This window comes from Phoenix dactylifera, unplaced genomic scaffold, assembly GCF_009389715.1.
Source record: "Phoenix dactylifera cultivar Barhee BC4 unplaced genomic scaffold, palm_55x_up_171113_PBpolish2nd_filt_p 001380F, whole genome shotgun sequence".
Classification (NCBI taxonomy): Eukaryota; Viridiplantae; Streptophyta; class Magnoliopsida; order Arecales; family Arecaceae; genus Phoenix; species Phoenix dactylifera.
In genome coordinates, this window is record NW_024068703.1 from 83,443 (window position 1) to 106,072 (window position 22,630).

Consider the following 22,630-nt stretch of genomic DNA (forward strand, 5'->3'; position numbering starts at 1 on the left):
CAAGATTGTTTTTGTTTATTTTTTTACTTTATACTTGAATAATGAACCAATAGATAAGATTTCCAGATGTTGGATATTGCTACTCACAACCTGGCTTCTCACCCTACAACTGCTCAATTGCAGCCTATTTCGATTGCAATAGGTTATGCAGCACTTGTAACCCAACACTTCGTGCATTGCATGGTTCTCAAGCGCTATTCAAAAGCTAGAGTACAAACGTGTCATACACCGGGGATTTGGATTATAAGAAGATCCTCAAGTTATTGTTGCAGGCAAGCATGACAATCATAATATCATACAATCTAAAACAGCTCGTCTATTAAAGGAGGTATCAAGGATACTATTCTAATCACTACGACTTTGCTCAGTAGTATAGAATGTAATGGAGGGATACAACCCCATGCCAGCTTATGGACATCTTATTTATCAACTCTGTGGTTTCCATACACTACTATGATCACTGAGCTAAGTAATCAATCTGGTTTGCCAAGAAAAGGGAAAAAAGGGGGGACAATGCAAGAACTACTGTGAGCCTCTAAAGAAGGTGAACTTCTCTCCTGGTGGTAAAAACTCGCCCTCGAACTCTCATGTAAGCAAACCACCTGGAGAGAAGTTCACCTTCCTACCCTGAGAGACAACCCGACTTTGAACCAAGATGGTGGTGTATCAACCTCATTTCTAAAAGAAAAATGAATGCAGCTTTCATCCAAGATATGAGGGTTCCAAGGCCCTTTTTCACAGTACATGGTTCTCAGAGAATATCTGGAGGCAATCGGACATCCATGAGCTATGGTGAATTCAAAATTACCGATTGCAATTCAATCTGCCAGTCATATTTTACAAGAAATCACAATGCATGTAATATTTGGGACTCTCAAAAAAAGAAATCCCAAATATCTTTCGTACCTGACAAAAGAAAGAAAGAAAGAAATCTCCATTGCTTTTCATTTATCATTGGTGGCAAAAAACAGCAACGCATGAAGAATCACCATCGATCAACCACATGTCTAGGTTCTCAAGCTCTCTCTGAACTGAAGTCAATGACATCCCCGGAGACCAGAAAAGCATCTTCCTGCTGTCCAGAGCTGAGAGATTCAAAGCATCATCACCTAATCTTACACCAATGGATGATTCATCCAACTGCCACAACCGTACATCACCCTTGTCTTCCAAAGCTTTCGTAGCAAAGTACAAAAAATTCTTCTGTTCCAACGATATGGAATTACTGCCTAACAAAGACTTCCCCACTGCTGCCACATTAGAAATAAAATCAGCAACCCAAACTTTTAGGGAAGATGGAGAGCTCTTCATGTACATTAGCCCAACATCTTTTGCAGCAAAAAAGTCGTAGGATGGATCTGGTAACTCCAGTAAAGGATTACTAATTGGAATTATATTCCAATCGAGCACCCATAAATTGTATCCCAGTTCCAGAATCTTTTTAACAACATTGGCTTTAACCCAGATCTCCTTCATCAAATTCATGTCAAAATGTTCAAAACCATTTGATTTGTCGCTTCCAATGCTGCTGATCAATAGTTTTGCATCGATCACAGAATATCCTCTCTGGGCAAGGTCAATGAGAAACTCTGAATCATCACTGATAAGAATGAAGTTCTGCAAACCCACCCTCTCAAGATGGCAAATCAAGTTTCTTGCAATCCTCTGTACCGTCCGGTATAAACTTACCAGTATAATAGTTTTCTGCTCCTTGAAAGAGCGCAGAACAGATTCAAGTTCCTCGTACCTCCTGACAATTCTCCCAAGATGCACTTCTCTGAAGCAGAAATCGTACCATTTTAAATTTTTCAGGGGCTGCAGTTCCCAAAGATCAAAATCAATCGAGTTCTTGTCCAGTAATTTGGAATCAGGACCAGCAGTTTTCCCATAATTTACACCTGCATCCCTGTAAGAGATGCTGAGGGCTCTTTCATGCAGAAAATGTGTGTAAATATTGTAGTATCCTCGGGAATGAATATATTTGATGAACCATGGAGTCCATATTCTATCACCCATCTTTTTGTACCATCCTGTTGTTACCTGAAAATGGGACAAAGAAACAAGATAAGAGATACCGTACAAGACATCACATAATGCATAGAGAACGCAATCACAAAGTATCTGAAATGGAATATATAAATCATATGCAAGCAAAACTAACATGCAAATAAGGACCCCTTTTTTGAATACTTTACTGAATGTTCTAATTATTCTTTTCATATGCAAGCAAAACTAACATGCAAATAAGGACCCCTTTTTGAATACTTTACTGAATGTTTTAATAATTCTTGTCATATCAAAATAAATAAAATTACCATGCCCTGCAGTATTGGTTTAATGCCTTTGGCTTTGTGAACATCGTACCACAAGCGAAATTCTTTCCATGGTCTTGGGAAAAGAAGTTGACCCCATGTGCCAACCATCTGGTATAGGAAAAGGTGTGTTTCACTGTCCAACCATAGTTTGTTTCCATGCTTTCCTATTTAATAACAAAGTCAATGAGTTAAAGGTCCCAATAAGCACCAGTACCTACAGCATTAATATCACAATGGGAATCATAAATAAATTGACAGGGGAACTTGTAGTAAGTTTGCAAATAGACTAAATATAATTAAAATCAATCTTACATACATTGTAAGCCTGAAACATTGTTGACCCTTTCCAAATAGCCAAAGTTTTAGGCCTCAATTGATTAGTTAATACTATCCATAAAATTGGCAAAGCTTAACTCTTTCATATTTCTGCTGCAGCAGATACCATGACAACCTGACAACTTTTTATTTTGAAAGGGAGAAATACCCTATCAAAGTTGATATTATTACATTTTGCCTACAAAATCAAATTGTAAATCATAGCTTGTAAAAATGATAAGTATTTATCTATCCCATGCAAAAGATGAGGCCCTCTGATTCAAGGCCACTGTAGTCATGGTTATATATTCCTTAAGCATGAGCAACTTTCAACATTTTTTAAAAACTGTAAGAGGCAGGCAGGACACCAAGTCCACCTAGTGCCTAGGCACACACACCAAGGTCAAGGAGTGGCTGGCAAGTGGCAATAGATCATAAAAAAAAATAGTATACGAGAGAAATCTGACAAAATAGTTACAATTTAATAAAGGAAATGTTATATTCAATAAAGATAAAATAATTTGATGGAAGCATCGTCTTGGAACATGAAATACTAATTTATAAATCACTTTCATCCTACATGCTTGAACATAATGCAAAATGTTTAAGCGTCCACCTAGAAGTAGCTGCCTAGGCAGCCAAGCCAAGGTGCTTGTCTTTTAAAACAGCAGCAGCTTCATTCACCTCATTGCAACTTAATCAAGTTAGGCAAGCCTCAAACTATTGCAGTGGGAATTGCTACAATATACACTATTTTCTCCAAATTGCTGGATAACAACATTCATTTTGTACATCCTTGATATATCATATATTAAAGAAATTCCTATGCCAACTATCAAAGAACTCAGATAAATGCAAGAATTTTGACCATCTGCTGATTGCAAAAGCTACTTCAAGAATGAGGTGGCAAATAAAAAAGTACATCCACACATGCTTTAAGATTAAGAAGTTTAAGTTGCAGATTCTTGTAGTCAAATCCAACATCTCCTCAGAAGAGAGATCATTTCTTTAAGAATCAAAATTGAAATAGACAGAACATTTTGCCTGATATAAAATTGACCTTAGCACTTTAAAGATTGATTCAGCAGATCTTATAAATAATAATGTAAGAGAATGAATCAAACAAAGTCAAATAATTGAAGGAAAGAGAAGGCTAAAAAATAACTTGCTAAAGTTTATTTAATTTCAATTGATCAGTGGATTAAGCATACAAAAGAGCCTTTATTCATAAGGTCCAATTCTTAACTAAGAATTGACTCTGTAGCCTGAGTAACCTGAGTTTAAAAAGGAGTCCTTTCAACTTACCAAATACTCAGCCACAGAAACAAAATTAGGCTCCCTCATCCTAAGAACTTACCAAATACTCATCCAAAACACATATATAACACAATCCTAAGAACTTCAAAACTTTCTCATAAATGTATAACTATATTAAGACCTCTAAACACTATTTTCAGTCAAAATGAATCTTAATGAAATTGTGAAAACAACATAAATCACTTACTATAGTAGTTCCCTTCTCCAACTAACCAAACATAGTGCCTATAAAACTCCTGTAAAGTGGCCTGTAAGCATATTATTACGGACTGTACTGCTGTTCTGAACTCCTAAATTTCCAATAATAATTATGGTTAGCTTTTGATAGCAAAAAACAAACTGACGGATCCATATTTTGATTTCAACATCTAGCATAAAGACTGCCCTAGAAACAATACAAAAGCCATTGACTCAAAAAGAATAAAAGGTCTTTGATCGAATATGACTAGAGGAATTGCACTACTACCTAGATAAGGAGTCACCCTAATATCCAAGCATTCAGACTTCCAATTGGAGACCTTCATCGATATACCTCTAGGGATTATAGAAAACTAAAGCATGATACTGAATTGTTGCACTAGCCATATAAAACTTGGGGCAAACTGTTAGGACAAAACATAATTTGCAATTTAAAACTAGTATAGGGGATCCTATATTTAGTTTAGCAGCTTTATTTTCTGCAGATCTAGGGAATTCTTAATACACCTATGGTAATAAACAAGATATTTAGGTTCATCATATCTGTGCAATCTAAAACATGAATACCAGCAAATCATGCAGTTAAAAAGGCCCATATGTAATGAGATTTAAGATGACAAAAGAATTGGCACCTGATAAAACTTACTTATCTTCTCAGAACAATCATAACTAGCAAGAACATTCCATCCATATGCAATTAGCTTCTTAGATCAAAGTAGTCATGGAAATTATGAGAACTTTCCATGACTGTTTCAATCAGATATTATCCTCCATAAGTTGATGACAATTTAGTGAACACGTGAATTTATTGTAAATAAGTTTCAGGTTTTCTAATATTTTTGAAGTATTGTTCAGTTAGTGAAATTAATGAAATATGATAATGATTAGGGACAAGGCTCATTTCTAAATGCACAATGAAATTTCTATACAAAAAGCATGGTCTATAATCTATGGTGCCCTGCCCATTACCTGTCATTTAGAATCATGCCATAGATAAGCAAGCAAGATGATTTCATATGAGGAATGAGAACAGCAGACTGGGTGCCCATACGACAAGAATCCTTATTAAAAATAAGGAAGAGAGCATTCTGCAACTTTTGTTGTTAAATTTCTTAAGAACTCTTCATAATGATGAATTAGAATTTTAATTAGTTAGGAAGTTAGTTGAATACGAATTCACTAGAAGAGCTTTGATATCTTCAAGAGTCCAGTTTTGACGTAGTTACTCTTGAAAAGGCCTATAGCGGTTACAACTTAGATTAAGAAAGTCTTCATCAGGATCACTCTTCAAATTAGTATTGCAGAATTTTTTTATAAAAAATTAGTATTCTGGTCTCAATAAGCTCGGTTCAAAGGAGCTCCGGAATCTGAACCTTTTAGAATTAGATGACAGATTTTCTTGTTTATAACATTAGATGGCAAACCTTTTTAGTTGTCTCCACTGTCTCCATTCATGCTTCTCCTCTTCTTCTTACACTTTTCTTTCTTCTTTCTCTTTTGTTGTTTTTATTTTTTTGCTAAGGTTTTTTCTCTTTTGTTTGGAAGAATCAATCTAGACTTAGGTGTAAACAAGGTGAGTTCAATTTGTTTTATAATCAAACCAAGCTTGAGGCAAACTCAAGCCATTTGCAAGCATCTCATTTATGAGATCTATCAAGGGCCTGAGATCCCTTGAGGCTTTCATAAGTACACAGGTATATCAAACTGATAGTGAAAATGCATTATGTTAATATAAAATATGACCTTAATAAAAAATAATTATAAAAATACATTTCATATATAAAAATATAATAAAAAATATATCCTAATGATTTGTTTATTCATATTTCAAGTTCTAATCTAGCAAGCTCAAACAAGCCAGGCTCAGCTCTAGTTTAGCTCATTTACTAATCAAGCAAGACTAATCCAAGCCAAATTTCTAACTGAACACAAGCTCCTCACTATCAGGTCTCTTGTTTGACAGAAATATCAACACAAATCCAAAATAAAAGCATACATAAACTCTATTTCAAAACCATGAACCTTCTTTTATTAACTGCAGTTTAACCTACTTTGCAATAAATTTTCCTCGTGCCCAACATCTCTCTAAATCTTCCTTTTCCAAATCTCTTCTATCATAGATTTCAGACAGCCAACACATTATTTTTCAACAGAGAAATTTCTTATAGATCTACTAATCCTACTTGGAATTGTGAACTCTACTTGTAGTATCAACATTACAACCGAGCAATATAAAGGGCTTTCAAAGAATCCTAAAACAAAAGTTTTCAAGTACTGAGCCAATCCCCTTGGTCATGAAGTTCAAGCTTCGGGCAACCAGGGAGTAACTCTTAAAGATTCCTTCAGGCATTAAAGGAGCCTCAGCAAAGAGAGGGAAAAAAAAAAAGCAAGGTCTGATATAAGGACCATGGAAGTTTAACAAAAGGTCTAATACAAGGAATTGAAATTACTTCAGAAGCAGAGATTATAAGCAAAGTTGACTTCGAATAGATTTTCAGTAACATTGTATGTTATTCACTCATTCATGGTATAGATCACTAAGCAGCAGCTTGAGTGGATTGAAATCCAAGGGAATCAAGCTAGGGGGAAATTTTTGATTCCTCCTTTATAATCAACAATTAAAATCTCCTTGCAGAGTACGATTTATGGTCATTTGTAGGCAAAGAAAATACCATATGTACTAGATATGCAACTTATGGTACAAATAAGAATATATGAAACATGTACAACATTATGTGTTTGATGAGTTTAGTTTAGCCTTGAACAGTGTAAGTATAGGCATTCACAATAGCTTTCAAATGTCATTTTTTTCACTTAAAATAGGGAAAATGAATACACAAACCTAACAGTGCAGAGTCACTATAGGCCTAGCACATTGACAAATATGGCTTAACCAAAATAATAGAGCATAGAAATATAGTAGCAATATTGAATGTACACATAAAACAAATGGATGGCTTAAAAATACTAAATTACATCAAATCATTAAAAATTATATGATAATAAGCTATTGGCACTAGGTAGGAATATCATTAGCACCAAGACTGATATGTCTACCTCAAACATGATCGTCCACAGGATTTAGTGTGCATTATTAATCTATTATTGATGGAAACTAGGACAAATCACTAAACATAGAAGTCGCTTACTGATGGTAACTAGGTCGTGCCAATAGGATGAGAAATTGCTCTGGTTTCTTATTATATGCTCTGAATGTCCCACTAAAATTCTTTTAAGTGTCGCAAAAATCATAGTTAAAGCATTGGGAAGAGTTTCATAATAACACAAATTTTGGGGATCCAAAATTGAGATCCATATTAAGTAGGTAGTAGTAACCCAAACTCTCAAAAGCACTCGATATCTTTCATTTCAGCAAGAATGATCATTCAGAATTATTCAAATGTACAGTTAGTAATATAAGAGGTTAAAGCAGCTAGTGGTGCTGTAAAGCTATCAAGGATTAAAACATCAAATTCAAGGCACAGTTGGCCCACATACAAAATTTGAACATCATCTACTAAATGAACCAAAATTCATGTCTAAGTATATAATCAAAAATATAGGTTTCATTGTCTTTGCATAATATGGTCATTTAGTAAGCTGAAAAATGATTTATTAATGTTTTCATGAAATGTTATCTTCGCGATGTGATGAACTTTTAAAGATTGACAAACTGAGACGTGCTAAATAAATGTCTTAAACTAACAACCTATCAACTTATGATAACCATATTTTGCACATTTCAGATGAAATCCAAATAACTTTCGAAAATACATGATATTTTAGAAGAAATGTGCAAACTGACAAAAATGAATTGCAGTTGAGAACTTTCAAAGAAATGTGTTATCATGCGAAATATTAATTAAAAAAGCATCCAATCAAATGGCCAATGCTAGCACAATATCAAACCGTTTGCAAATATGCTTTTCTCAAGTCGCTCACAAGAGCAATTCATATATGTACCAAATGAATGGTTGAATTCACTGCTTATGGGTACACTGAGAAAAGAAGACACGTAAAAACTGGAGCCCATAAACATTACATGCAATCTTAGAATCGAAAAACCTACTAGACAGTAAACAATAATATTATATGATCCCATGCAACCTGTCTGCCAATTCCTCTTAACCTTATTACCATGACCTTGTAATTGTAAGTATAATTCTAATCCTCGACTGCATTAAGTTTTAGCTTCTTATGTTATCCCAACCAGCTGTCAACCTAACGCCATCCTTCTGCCTACGTAATGCCATTTTCTTCCTTTCTATTCCAGCTTGGTACCAGCACTGTTCATATTACTCAACAAAATCAACATACAATAACTCCAATTCAAAACTGCCATTCAATTCCACACTAACTTGATCTAGGAACATAAATGAAACATCACAAAGACATATTATTGGCATATACCAAAGAGAATAGAGATCTAGAAATAGAGAATGATAGCCATACCTGCTACAAACCGTGGCCGCTGCAATGATGCCCCATAGATTAAAGGGCTATAGTTCGACCGATCATAATAATACTTCAAAATCAATTCTTTCAAGAACTTATAGTACAGCGGCGACAGCTCGAGATCATCCTCCACCACAAAGGCGAAGTCGTCGTCCGACTTCGGCCACCAGGCTTCCAGCCACTGAGCCTGAAGCCCGACATTGGCCGTCCGGTAATGCACGAGCTTCTCTCCATGGGGCCAACTGAAGCCATCGACGAGATCCAAGATCCGGCGCGATTCCTCCAGCTTCCGGTCCAGCAGGGCGGACCCGTTCGCCGGGTCGATGGCCCGGAAGTGGTCGACGAAGACGTGGAGGTTCACCCGGTCGCCGCCGTAGTCGGCGGCGGAGAGGGAGCGGAGGCAGCGGCGAAGGGAGTCGATGCGGTCGAAGGTGAGGAGCTTGATGGTGATGGTGAAGCGCTGAGGGTTAGGGTTAGGGTTAGGGTTAGGGTTCTGGGAGTGGGAGAAATGGAGGGAGGAGTGGTAATGGTAGGAGTAGAGGAAGATGACGGCGAAGGAGAGGATGAAGAGGAGGGAAAGGAGGGATCCCCTTTTCGGGTGCATTTCGGGTTAGGGTTAGGGTTAGAAGAAATCAGGATCCATCTCTTGGTGTTTTTCGTTTTCCCTTCTCCTCTGGAGTTGGTCAGGGAGGGGAGTAGGAGGGCTTCAGGCGAGAGCTCTTCACTCTAAGTTGCTTCCTCCCCGACGGGCCGGCGAAGAGCAGATTTCCGTGTGTAGAATAAAAAGGGAAAATGCTGTAGTGAAAAAAAAAAAAAAAGATATATATATATATATATATATATATATATATATATATATATATATATATATAGTTTGGGTTCCTGTACCTTCGTTCCTAAAATCTTTTATGATTCTATATTAATTTTTGTTTTTTCTATTTATATATAAATTCTTCTAAACTTTTCCATTTCTACAAATCAATCATCCTATGAACTTTCTTTGATTGGACAACTAGATTGATCAAAATTACAAAAAAAAAATATATAAACATATGAAAAAATATTAAATGAATATTATTAGAAGAGTAAAATAAAATATTTCATTGTTATCAGCTTAACTTGTGCAAAACTTCGGGGATTAAAGTAAAAATATAAAAAATTTTGCGATTAATATGTAAATATAGAAGTTTTTAGGAGCTAATCTTTAAAAGAAGCACTTATAAGTGCTTCATCATTCTTCATATAAATGGAGAAATGATCTAAAGTGATTTTGATCCGAGGTGACTTGAAGTTATCTTGGTGAAGTGGGCTCCTACCCAGCCTACCCACGATTAAAGTTGATCATGAGTCGGATCTCAAGCTTAAACTATATTTATTTTAGGTCAAACTTTGGGCTGAAACTATTTAAAATCTGAAATTTTCTGCACCCAAATCCGGCGCTAGATCAGTTCTAGTTACGACATATGGCGAGAAATAGTGACTACATAATCTTAAGATATAAAGCATGCCCTCTTTATTATCGTTTGTTGTAGATGTAGCCACGGTAAATAGCAATGCAAATCTTTTACCATGACACATGGTAGGCGACAAATATAAGCGTGATTGTACAATTTAGGTCGGACTTTGGGCTGGGACTACTTAAAATTTGAAATTTTCTGAACTCAAATCTGGCCTCGATCAGCTTTAGTTACGACGTAAGGCAAGGAATAATGACTACATAATCTTGAGATATAAAGCACAACCTCTTTATTATCATTTGTGGTAGATGTAACCAGTGTACATAGCCACTGTAAATCCTTTACCATGCCACATGGTAGGTGACAAGTATAAGCGTGATTGTACAATTCACAAGGAATTACACAGCATTTCCATATCCACAGGAGTTAGCAATTAAATATAAAAATGGATTGGGGAGAGCCACATGCTAGAGCCAAAGGGTATATGGGATGGGGAAGTACAGTGTCTGTAGTAGCCTCCAACCAATCAGGGGACTCCAGTGGAGTCGCCATTCGTCCAGCCATTGCGAGTCCAATTCATCATGCAACCTTTCTTTAAGATGGAGTTACCTCTTTAAGATGCAACCTTTCATTGAAGTCATTAAGTTTCCTTCCAGAGATTGCAAGAATCTAGGGTTGAACAAAGGGTTCTCTAATAGGCAAAACCATGAGAAGGTTGTTGAACCAAGATTTACAACAACAACAAAAAAAACATATGAATGGTGGAAGCTCATTGGAGATTTGGAAATCTTCTCTTCGGTAGCAAATTGTTCTATCTTTTGCCTTCACTCCAAGGAGGACTATTATCGAGCCACCACATAGGGACTTTGGGTGATAACAGAGCCGGTTAGAGTGCTAGAACCATAGAAGCCAAACTTCAAAGCTCAAAGAATCCCCCATCCATCATGCTTTGGTTTGGATGACATATCTCGATCCGATCAAAGAAAAAATGAAGCAATTCTCTTAATCCTCTCAACTCAAACCTCTCAAAAAGAATAACAGAAAAATATGGAGAATTTTAAAATTAGAGTTCTAAGTTATCTTTTCTTTCATCATTTGAATAACATAGCTGACAGCAGTTTCTCTATTTATACTAGTGGGATTGGCATTTTATATCTGATTTAGATTCCTCTTTTAATTACAAGAGACCATGACTTGTAGAAATAATTATAAAAAACTAATTATTTTTTTTTAGAGTTAGATTTTGATTTTTACGTCAATATTACCTTCTATCACGTAGCATAAATCCTTTTTGAATTGGGAGATACGTACAATTATTCAATTTGGAAGAGGAATAATTTCCTCAATCCGCTTAACTTGAATCTCTCAAAAAAATAAAAGAAAAATGGCAAAAATAGGATCTCGATCCTCTTTTTTTTTATTGATGTCGAATCAACTAAGATGCATAGCCTTTGTTTTTACTAGTAAGGTTTGCTATTACATAATTCGGATTACTCTTTTAGCTCAAATATGGCTTAACCTTTCCAAAATAGACCTAAGTAGTGAACATAAGCACCAAAAACAAGCTAAAATCTTACAAAAGTAGATCTCGACTGCTATATTAATTTTGTCCTCGGTCACTCTACCTAATTCTTGTTAGATTGATAGATACACGCGGTCAAAGTATTTTCTTAAAAAAAAGTATTGGCCGGCCCATTTTGAGGCCCAAATAATCGAATTTGAACCTAATTGCTTAGTATATCACATCCTTTTAAGAGGCACTATGTCATAGAGCTCATAAAGTTATCCATTTTTTTATAAACAAAATCATCTCAATTAGAAGTCGTATGGCCAAGCTATAACCTCCAAAAGTTTGGTAGATAATTTGATTTTTTGATGTAGTGGATTTCACCTATGTATCCTATTCAGTCCTTCCCTATATATTTCTCTTGGATCGTGCCATCAAAGTCTTTCTTAAAATGAAAATTTTACTTTGATTGGTCCATTTAGAGGCCTAAAGAATTCCTCCAAATAAATCTCTTTCTATTCAAACTATGAGTAGACACCAAAATATTTTTTCATCTATATTTCATTAAAAATAAACAGGTCTGAAGTCAAGCCAACCTTAATTCTGGATGCACCTCAGTAAAATTTATTTGGTTACTTTTATGTCTAATACGCCATAAATCCTAATTTATGCTGGTGTCTTTATCCCTTTATAGCTAATTTGTGAGAGTCATTGTCTCATTTGAAATTTAACCACCATCTAGTAGTTAATCATAATAAAGAACCATCAGGAAGATGTCAAAGCAGTGGCAAAGCAAGCAATTGACTCAAGGAGGGGCAAAGTAGCATCTTATTTTAATGCACAAGGCATAAAAATCTATAAGTATCTAGGTTGATTGTATTCTGAATTATCATAATTGATAATTGGATACTAGTCATGCATGGATCCTAATATAAAGCTTTTCTCCAAGTAATTTGGAGGTTATTGATAAAAGATTTTCTTATGCTGACTAGGTACTGTACTTGAGTGGTACTTCATCATCAAAAGCATCAAGCAATCAAAAATGTACAGTTTCACAAAGAAAAGAGGCTCAACGTTTATTCCAAGAGCTCACAATGGATTGACACACTCTTTTCTTTGGGCCATACCAAGCCCACTATCCATCATCTTGATACCTAGGATTGTTGGAGCTCCTCAATGTTGCTTTGGTAAGGTGAGTCTATGATGAATCTTTTAACTTTCATGCTTAGCTCACAAAATTCAAATAAAATCTTCATAGGATTCACATCATTGCAAGGAATAACTCTCTCCAATCTGTTCCTTCTAAAATTCTACTCTTCTCCATAATTTTTGTTCTTAGAAACATAGCCCGCTATCTAAAGTACCTTTTCTATCAAAGAAGGTATTCATCCAAAGGATATTACTTCTTACCAAAATGAGTTGAGGTAAGAACATCTTGCTTTGTAAATTTCGGTTGTATAAACTATACTTCTTATTTTAATTTTTAACATGATTGCATACAAAGCTTCAATATTTCTACATGGGCTCCAACTCTTTTATTTTCTTTAGATCATTCCTCACATACAATTAAGGACTAACCTGCCACAGTAGACCACTAAACTTGATTGGTCATTTTTCTATGTGATAAAATCATTTTAGACATTTTAAATATACTATATTATTCTAATTCAAGTGTATAATGTATATCTACAAGCCTTAATTTTCATTAATATTATTATTTTTAATTACTATATTATTCGAGTTACTTAATTTTCATTAAAAAATTATTCATATGTTACTATCATGGGACTTGATTATCGTTAGTTGATAATATTCATTAATATGTTATTTTACTTGATTCATGCTACACTAGTCCTAAGCTTGAGCAAATTATATTTTTTTAACTATCAATAATATTTACCTTATTTATCTTTCAGGCAATATTATAAAAATATTTTTGAGTTTTTTGCATGAATATCTTTCTAAAAATTCAAGTTTACATGAATACCTTCTTAAAATTTATATTTATTTCTGCACCCTTATAAAATACTATTTTTGCATAAATGCCCCTAATATAATGGTTCTTCTAACACCATTAATAAAAACCATATTTATTTTAATTAAAAATAAAATAAAATTTAGAAAGTACCTTTTTATCCCCCATCGTGATTGCCTTATAAATGTTTTTTGCACATCTACCCATTAAGGGTATTTTAGACATTTTAATTTGAAACCGTTATTTCTAACGGTGTTAGATGACATGGGTACATATGTAAAAATAAGAATAAAAAAATGATATAATAGTAAAACAAGTGTTTTACGAGGATGTACATGCAAATATTAATTTTGGGAGCGTATTCGTGCAAAATTCGATATTTAGGAGGGTATTCATGCAAAAAATTCAATATGTTTTATTAAGTGACTGTGCATTGCATGAGTTTTTTGTTGATTACTATAAATATTAGTAAGATAATGTGCAAGTACTTAATCTACCTTTGTATTATTGTTCTGTCATTAATTTTCTCTTTTTGAACTACTTTAGTAAACTCAATAAAATTTTTGATATATCTCAATACTATTTTTTTTGCAACTGTATGTGCGATCACTTAGCCATCAGTCACCATAGTTTTTTTTATTGTTTATATGGCTTGATAAATATATTTTTAATCCAATGAGAGTAAGACATTGGATTTTTTAAAGATAAAAGGGGCTATAAAGAGAAGGAAAGGGTTAAGAAAAATGGATGCTTGTGAAAGATCATTTTGTCGCCTTATGCAAGTTACAAAACATGAGCTCTATGGAAGAGGTTTTCATATTATATATATATTATAAATGGTGAAAAAATAAGTTATTTTACATTTAAAATTTATTTGATCCCATGCTGCTTTTATTTTTATATGAAAAGTGTGTCCTATGTCATTGGTGAGACATCAGATCCTATGCACCTATACCATGCTCACAATTAGCAAGCATACTTAAGGTAAGCATTTTTCTAAGATGCAGAGTAAGGGGATAATATGTAGAAAATTGTGATTTTTTTTGCTAATGAAATTGTGAGTTTTATAGTATTTAATTTTTTTTTATGTGTTGTAGAAGATATCATTTTGGAAGAAGTTTCACTTGCACATGCTCTACAATTTTTCTTCATAACAAATATTGCAACCTATTATATCGTACTTCTGCTACTTGTTTTGATTCCAAAAGTCAGCATTCCTCTTGGAGAGTTGTTTATATCCCAACAACTATTACTATTCTTGATGCCATCAAAAAGAGGTTTGAAACTTTCAAATTATTGAAATATTCCTTTACTTTTGATAAGCTACCCTTGAATAGCTGAGTTACATCTTAAAGATAAACCTACTAACTTTATAATATAAATACCAACTATTTGAGCTTGATTTTATTATCATTTATATGCATAAAGATCAAATATGTGCACCAACTCTCCACCTATCATTTTTTTTTTAACTTATAGAGCTTTGATTTGGATGTTACATAACCATTTTATGTGGCTTTGGATTAATATGCCTGCAACATGTGATGTCTAGGCACCAGATGAAAGCAACCATGGATTTGTGGCAAGTGGTACAAAATTAATAGCTTGTATTAGAGAAGCTAAAAGTTGCTCTCAAGGGAAATTCTTTATACTTGAAAAGCCTCCTCTATGGTTGAGAGATGATTACATCATATGTATATATTATCAACATCATTGATTTACATTATGTCATCAGATCTATCAAGTTTCCAAAGATCAAATTTATAGCCTTCCCTCTTCTTTTGTGTATGCTACAATCTCGCCTATGGAAAAAAAATACTATATTTACAGCTAACTCTATGAAATTCGTAAAAAAACTAATTCATAAAATATCACAAAGTTTATTGCATATTTGAGATAATATCACTAACCTTAAGAGAATATAGGTCAAATCAACTAAATCTTAATCTCAAACTAGTTGAGATCGGCTATATGAATCCTTTTGTTCCATTTCACTTTATTTATAGCTATATTTAGAGCTACTTCATTTTATGTGATTTACGGCTACCTCTATCTCTCTTTCATTCTATATATATTAAATTACTCATTCGTACATTGATAATATCATAATCTTAAAAAAATATCATACTCTTCATGCCTATAATTCTATTATACATAGATTTGACTTCAGCTTAAAGTAGGAATTTGAAATCAATTTTTCGACATTAGCTTACTAAAATTTTTCAAAAATATTACACACACTTAATAAAATAATCATACAAAACCTTAATATAATTAAAATTTGCTGAGATTAACAAGTCTAGAAGAGCAAACAGAATAGAAGTTGCACAAATATATTTCTTCCATTGCACATTAGAACGCTCTTTGTTGTGGAATGTTATGTCCATTGATCCATGTTAAAACTTCTTGGGCAATCTTTGCATTTTAATAGAAGCTTCATTATTTTGTACACTTTGCCTTGTTTTATAAGTTCTCAAATATGTTGGCAGTTGATCTATTTCAGGGGTGATGGTTTAATGGGGCAGCCTATAAAGGAGCACCATTTCACTATCTTAATTGAATGGAGGTTACTAAGGCAATGTTTGGTCCACCATTCACAAAAGTCACACATCATAAACACTCATGCCAATAATGCTAGTGCTGCCCCAATCAAATGCTTCCTTTTTCACCAACCCTCCAACCTCTCACAAAATTTAGTACAAAGTAACTATAATCATAGGTTAGGTTACTAGGAATGATGATATGACCTCCTGAATCATGATTGAGGTGGTTCCCCTCTCCTAATATTACCAACCTTGAAGAGTACCCTTGAAGCCTCAAATTCTATCCATTGAACACCAGGCCCCAATAGCAATTTCCAAGTCATGAAAACAAGCATGCAGGCTGTCCGTAGAAGAATCCTCTACTGCTTGGGACCGCAACACTCCAATGCAACCTTGCAAAATTCATTAGCTTCTCTTCAATTACATCCAACAGCCATCATTGCGCACCCGAACACCGAGATGGAATCTCGAAAGTAATCTCCTCTTTTCTTTGCAATTGGGTCATCATCCCTCATTCGCGACACGATGATGCAGTGCTTTTGATATGCCTGAAAGTTCACTATTCCATTAGGTTGAAGAAGAATTCGTCTCTTTTAAGGGCTTAATGGCTCAATCCTATAAATAATTATCCAACTAATTAGTGGCTGATATCTCACAAAGTTTCTTGGTTTCTTCTTCCATTATAGAAAGAAAAGCTGAGTTGTCGATAGGAACAAAACTGGATTCAACCTTTGAAGTAGTTTTAGTTTATGCCAGCCAACTTTTTATCATTTAACAGTTTAACTATATTACTTGTCTTTAGAGTTTACTTACATTAGATTTGTATTAATTAATGGGGGCAGGTTTGATAGATTTGCATATACTGCTTAGCTAAACCTACTTAACCCATGAGTGCGGGCAGTTCAGACATGGGGTCCCAGTCCCAGTCCTTGCATCCAATTTTCAAACTAGTTGTGCCAAAAGGCAGATGAGTAGTTATCATTTGTTATAACTAATCTGTGTTTATATTTGACCTTCATGTTTTAGATATTCAACCAAAGCACTACCCAGAGTGCGAGTACTCGAATAATCCAACTTGAACATTCCCCTCATTTTAAGCTATATTCTTTCCTACATTAATATGGCATTAGGAATTGGCACAAAAATGTTACAACTTTGAAGTGTTGTGCTGTGCGCATTCTCCTTAGAAAAGAAAAAATAGTTTGTGCCATTTGTGCCTTAATGGGCTATAACAAGAGCATTCTTCTGTAGTTCTACTCTAAATTTGATCTTTTTCTTCTTCTTCTTTTTTTTTGTGTGTGGTTTTTACCAGCTTCAATGACTAGAATTTAATCTTTCTTAGTGGTTGCGATGGTGTTTTGAGAACAATGTTTTTATACTTAAGTCACAAATGGATCAAAAGATTTGATCAATGCATATGCTACTAGAATATTGGTGTCAAAATTGGTCATAACATATTCATATCCTTGGTGATTAGATGGCTTAGGACTCTCATAATAACTATTCATTAGAGTAGTTCTCTTACCATTGCTTGCCTACCAATTCATCAAAAGCAGATTTTAATAATGAGTTCCATTAGCAAATGTGCAAGGGCAATCTTAATAAAAAATTGTCATCATTGTCTAAATAATATTTGACATGATCTGATCAGAGAATTCAAACTATTATTAAAAAAATGTCATCATCGTCTAAAATAATTTGACATTATCTGATTAGAGATTCAAACTGTTGTATGGGATTCGATCTATAAGTACCTCACACATAAACTGTTGTTATTGGTAGGAGTCAGGTTTTTTATCTTTTTTTTATTTTGAGTCGCTTAAGATTGCCATTTCCTAACATCAACAATTTAAATTTTATCATTTATGCCTCATAATATGGTATTAATTAGTAAATAAAGAAAAAAAGGGCAAGAAAAAGGAATATTGGTTGTTTTTTGTTTGAGTGTTTAAAAATACATCAACCTGCCTTTTTTTTGTGTCCATTTGAAACTAGCCGTTACATGCGCGTCCTCTAAATTTTTTATTATTGGATATCCAAATAATTGCTATTATTTGACTAAACAATCGCTACCTTTATTTGGTTGACTAAACTAGTCGTAAAGGACTTTTCTATAAATATGCAACTTCTCTTCTTACGCGTACATCTCTCTTCCGTCTTATTTTTTTAAAAAATCTTTTTTCGCTCTTTTTTGGCAAAACACCCCCTCTATTTTTCTCTTCCCTTTTTTGCAAAATGCCATTATATATTGATTCTTGAAGCAAGAGGCAACGGGAAGTAATTCAATCAAATCTTTGTAGTTGAAAGCGTGCGGTGTCATTATTCCAGAAAATATGAAATCTATCTTTAAAATAATGCTATCTGTAAGCCTCTATAGCTAAATTTTCTTACTAAATTTATTTTTATTCAATCTATTTATTTTTAAATTATAATTAAATTTATTATAAGAATTTGCATCCATCGTCTCAAATTTCAACCAGGAAATATATGTGTAACTCTTGATTGGGACGTTCTATGCATATCTTGCACGGCAAATTTAGAAAGACTCTAAAGTCTAATCAATTAAAGCTGGATTATTAAACTTTACCAAACACGTGCTGCCAACTACTATTTCAATAGAATCAACTACTTATATGCATAAAGCAAAGTTAAGGATGGACTTGCCCTCCACCTCACTCCATGTTGCTATTTAGTCTCCATAAAGCATACACAATTTTTTCTTATGGTATATATATATTATAATAAATATATAATTCTATATTAATCTTAAAATAAAAATATTTTATTGACTTTTTCAAAATAAAAATTATTTGTGCGCAGCAACCATGAATCATCCATCGATTGATCTATTTTATAGATCGAACCAGAATACGTGCCTCATGCTTAATAAATTTTATTTTGGTCCTATAACAAACTAAGGTTGACCGAATCCATACTAAATTTTTTACTAATCAAACACTAGTATTGTATGATACCAATTAGACATCGTACTGACACTCAAAAAAATTAGATATGCTGGTTGTGAACCGGACATTTTTTTATTTTTATTTTTATTTTTATTTTTTTGATATTTAATAATATTTTTATAAATTTTTTGAATAATTTAAATATTAATTTGATTTTTTTTATATTTTATATTATATTGCATTGTACAGTTTGCACTGGCTCTGCATCGGACTATTTGGATCTATTTCCGAACCTAGAAGGGAACGAAAATGGTTCCTAAAAATACTAATGTCCTTTATAGTATGGTATGGTACGGCCGAACCAATGTTGGAATGAACCATTTATATCCAATTATTCTTCATTTCTTGTCGCCATGTTATGGACATGTCAGCTATTGGAGCAGTATTTATTCCGGTTAAGGCAACTATGTACGCCTAAAAATGCCTTTCAGAGTTCAAACTTACAAGAAGCTACGGACGGAAGAAGAGACGGTGGCAGTTCCGCAATTCATGGGGATGTTTTTTCGTGTGGGATCCGCGCCCAAAATAATAAGACATGGTCATGAACTGGACCCTGTGGGCCACGCCACAAGTATCCAGTCGGGCTTTGAGCCGAAGCTTCTTTCATGCGTGCTCATTTCTCTCTCTCTGTCTTTCAAAAAGAGCAGTACTCCTTTCGCTCAAAAGAAAAAAAGGTTCCTTTTCTTGCGGTGTGAATCCTCTCCAAAAATCTCCATATTTTTTATACCTTGGAAGAAAGAAATCTAGAGAGGAAAGAAGGAAAAGGAGGATTTAGGGAAGGAAATCTATTGCGAATCAGTTCAAGAAGCTATAGCCCGATCGGGTAAGGGTACTAAATCGCGTCGAGCGCTGGAGATTCTCGAGCTAGGGTTTGTTTTCTGGTTTAACGGGCTATAGATATTTCTTGATTTGCCGTTAATTTCAATGTCGCCATAATGTTTTCTTAATTTTAAGTTTGCACCGTGATCGAGATAATTTCTTGCAAGTTTACTGTTAGTTTTTGAGTTTTCGGAAGCGAGGGGGTCTTCTGATTTGGAAAAGATCACTTGCGCATTTACATTTCTATGGATAAAGCAAAATTCATCGAAGTATGGTGTTTCTCTCTTTGTAATATTGTGAAACTTTTTTTTTTCTTTTTTGCTTTGATTTATGTAGTATATGGTGCTTTAGTAGCATCAACATTATTTTTTTATTTAGTTTTTGGTCACTCTTAACCTAGAGATGTACATGTGGATTTATTTATTCATTAAATTCGGTATGTATAAACTTTTACTCAAGATTTTTTTTTTGATTGCGACTTATGATTCAAATTTCAATATTGTGTTCTTGGATTAGTACTCTTTTTTTTTGGCTTATAGATTCTATTGTGAAAATGGTTGATTTCTGATTGCAAAACAGAGTGCTTGGTTTAGGGGCAATGACGCTTGATTATAGAGAGAAAAATGCGAATGAGGGCAGTTCGTTTGTACATACAACGTGAACTTGCTTCTAGAAAATTCTCAAACTACAAGATAAGAGCTGACAGTATAATTGTCGAGCCGAACAAAGGGCCTGAAGCACCATCCCTTAAAGAGATTGTTGCAAAAGAGACTACCGAGCTGCTAGAGCGGCAACAGCGTCTCTCTGTTCGTGACCTGGCTAAGAAATTTGAGAAGGGTCTGAACACTGCCACGAAGTTGTCTAATGAGGTTTTGCCACAATGAATCTTAAATCCATGAATGTTCATTGTTGCCTTTGTAAGGTTTTTTATTTTCTAGATTATGAATCTTGAATCCTGTTGGCTTAGATGCCATGCAACTTGCAACAGATATTCTCTTTCTTTCTCAACCATTCAACTTGATACTGTCTTCTTCTTCATGTTTTTTGTCACTGTTCTTATTGTGAACGAATTACTATTCCATTTAAGTCTTACATGTAATCTTGCTTGGGATTTTAGGCTAAGTGGAGAGAAGTGACTGACCGGCATGTCCTTCTGAAGAAATTGAAGGTTGTACTTGAATCACTAAAGGGTCGCATGGTGGGTCAAAATAAGGATGAATTTGAGGAGGCAATCTCTATGGTTGGTATTCTATATTCTTGCTTATATCCTTTCTTGTTCTTATCACATCACCATGTATGAATTTAATCTCCACTTGTGCTATACAAAACATAATTCAGTTCTTTTGTGTGTGGAAAAAACAGTTTTTCTGTGCATAAGTAAACAATTCACTATATTTTATGACCATGTACAGTATATCAAAATCAACATATGAAGGTCGAAGCCTAGCATAACACCAAATGTTCATCTGGTCTCAGAATCTCTCATGTTTTCACATGATGGAACTACTCTTTTCTTGTAGTTGATGCCTTATTTCTCAAATTTATTGATTTAACTACAGTTGTTGCATATAACTGAAGAAGACAGTTGTCCTTCATTCTCTGAAGGATGATATCAGATTCATATTTGATGGCTTAGTTTTTGAATATTCTATTTGTGATGTAAACTAAACTGAGATATTGACAGAGTACACTCATGTTTTAAAACCATGTTGACATCATCTACTTGTACAGAAATTTTGAATTTATTAAACAAGATTACTTGAAGACAGTTTTTCAAAATAATGTTAGAAATAATAATTTCTAGATTTCTTCTACAAATTGCTTATTTGCATTTTATTCTTATGTTTTTCTATGGGAGAATCCTTTTCAAAATATCTGGAAGTGATTTTCTAAGGATTCATGCTGCACTATCATTCTATATCTTAATCTTTACAATTGCATGAGCCATAATCTGTTGTCTTTGCTTCCATTTATGCTCTTTTCTGTAAAATGCAACTTGATTATGACATGCGTGCTTCTTGTAGGTGGAGACTTTAGCAGTTCAGCTGGCTCAAAGAGAAGGAGAGTTGCTTCAGGAGAAATCAGAAGTGAAAAAGTTAGCGATCTTTCTTAAAAAGGTAGTATGGAAGAATTTTTTTGTACTATTTGATGCTTGTGTCGGTTATAACTTTGCATCTAGAAATGTGTAACATTCACCAACTCAATCTTTGTTTTTGCTATCTAAGCTTCGATAACTATACTGCCTGATTACCATTGCACATAACTGTGTAAGCAAACTATTTTCCCTTTTCTCTTCTTTTACTATTCCATCCCAAGGAAAAGAGATCTTTGGATTGTTTATTAAACTACCTACAGTCCCATTCCCTACTCTGCCCCTCTATTCTCATCATACTTAGGTCCTGTTTGTTCCCAGATAAACTGAATAAAGTTCACCTTTTTCAGCTTCATTCAGGTTTATTCAGCGAAAGACTTTTTTGCATGCCTGAATAAAGCTCCAATAATGAGGGGTACTTTTGGGATTCAGAAAATTGGAAAACCACCTTTGTGGTACTTATTTGGCTCTAACCAGGTTAAAATTATTTGATGAGTTTTGTGTGTGTGTGTGTGTTGGGGGGGGGGGGGGCTTGAATATTTTTACTTGATTAACAAGGAATAAGTACCTTCTTGAATAAGGTTATTCAAATATTTGTGTCGAAGTTATTAGGGAACCAGACAGGCCCTGATGTGATCTTGAAGAATAACACATTCAAAATAAAAGAAACA

The 22,630-nt window shown here is 34.1% G+C and overlaps 2 protein-coding genes across 2 annotated transcripts; one reads left to right on the top strand and one right to left on the bottom strand.

Annotated features, from left to right (window-relative positions):
* Window positions 1-786: 786 nt before the first annotated feature.
* On the bottom strand, window positions 787-9,377 carry LOC103721799. Its single transcript, XM_008812140.4, has 3 exons — window positions 8,598-9,377; window positions 2,316-2,479; window positions 787-2,040 (listed from the first exon to the last, which is right to left on the bottom strand). The coding sequence occupies exons 1-3, from the start codon at window positions 9,202-9,204 to the stop codon at window positions 952-954; spliced, it is 1,860 nt and encodes a 619-aa protein (XP_008810362.2). The 5' UTR covers window positions 9,205-9,377; the 3' UTR covers window positions 787-951.
* Window positions 9,378-20,496: 11,119 nt separating this feature from the next.
* Window positions 20,497-22,352, top strand: LOC120108528 (stomatal closure-related actin-binding protein 1-like). Its single transcript, XM_039122148.1, has 3 exons — window positions 20,497-20,736; window positions 20,985-21,107; window positions 21,892-22,352. The coding sequence occupies exons 1-3, from the start codon at window positions 20,497-20,499 to the stop codon at window positions 22,054-22,056; spliced, it is 528 nt and encodes a 175-aa protein (XP_038978076.1). The 3' UTR covers window positions 22,057-22,352.
* The last annotated feature ends 278 nt before the right edge of the window (window positions 22,353-22,630 follow it).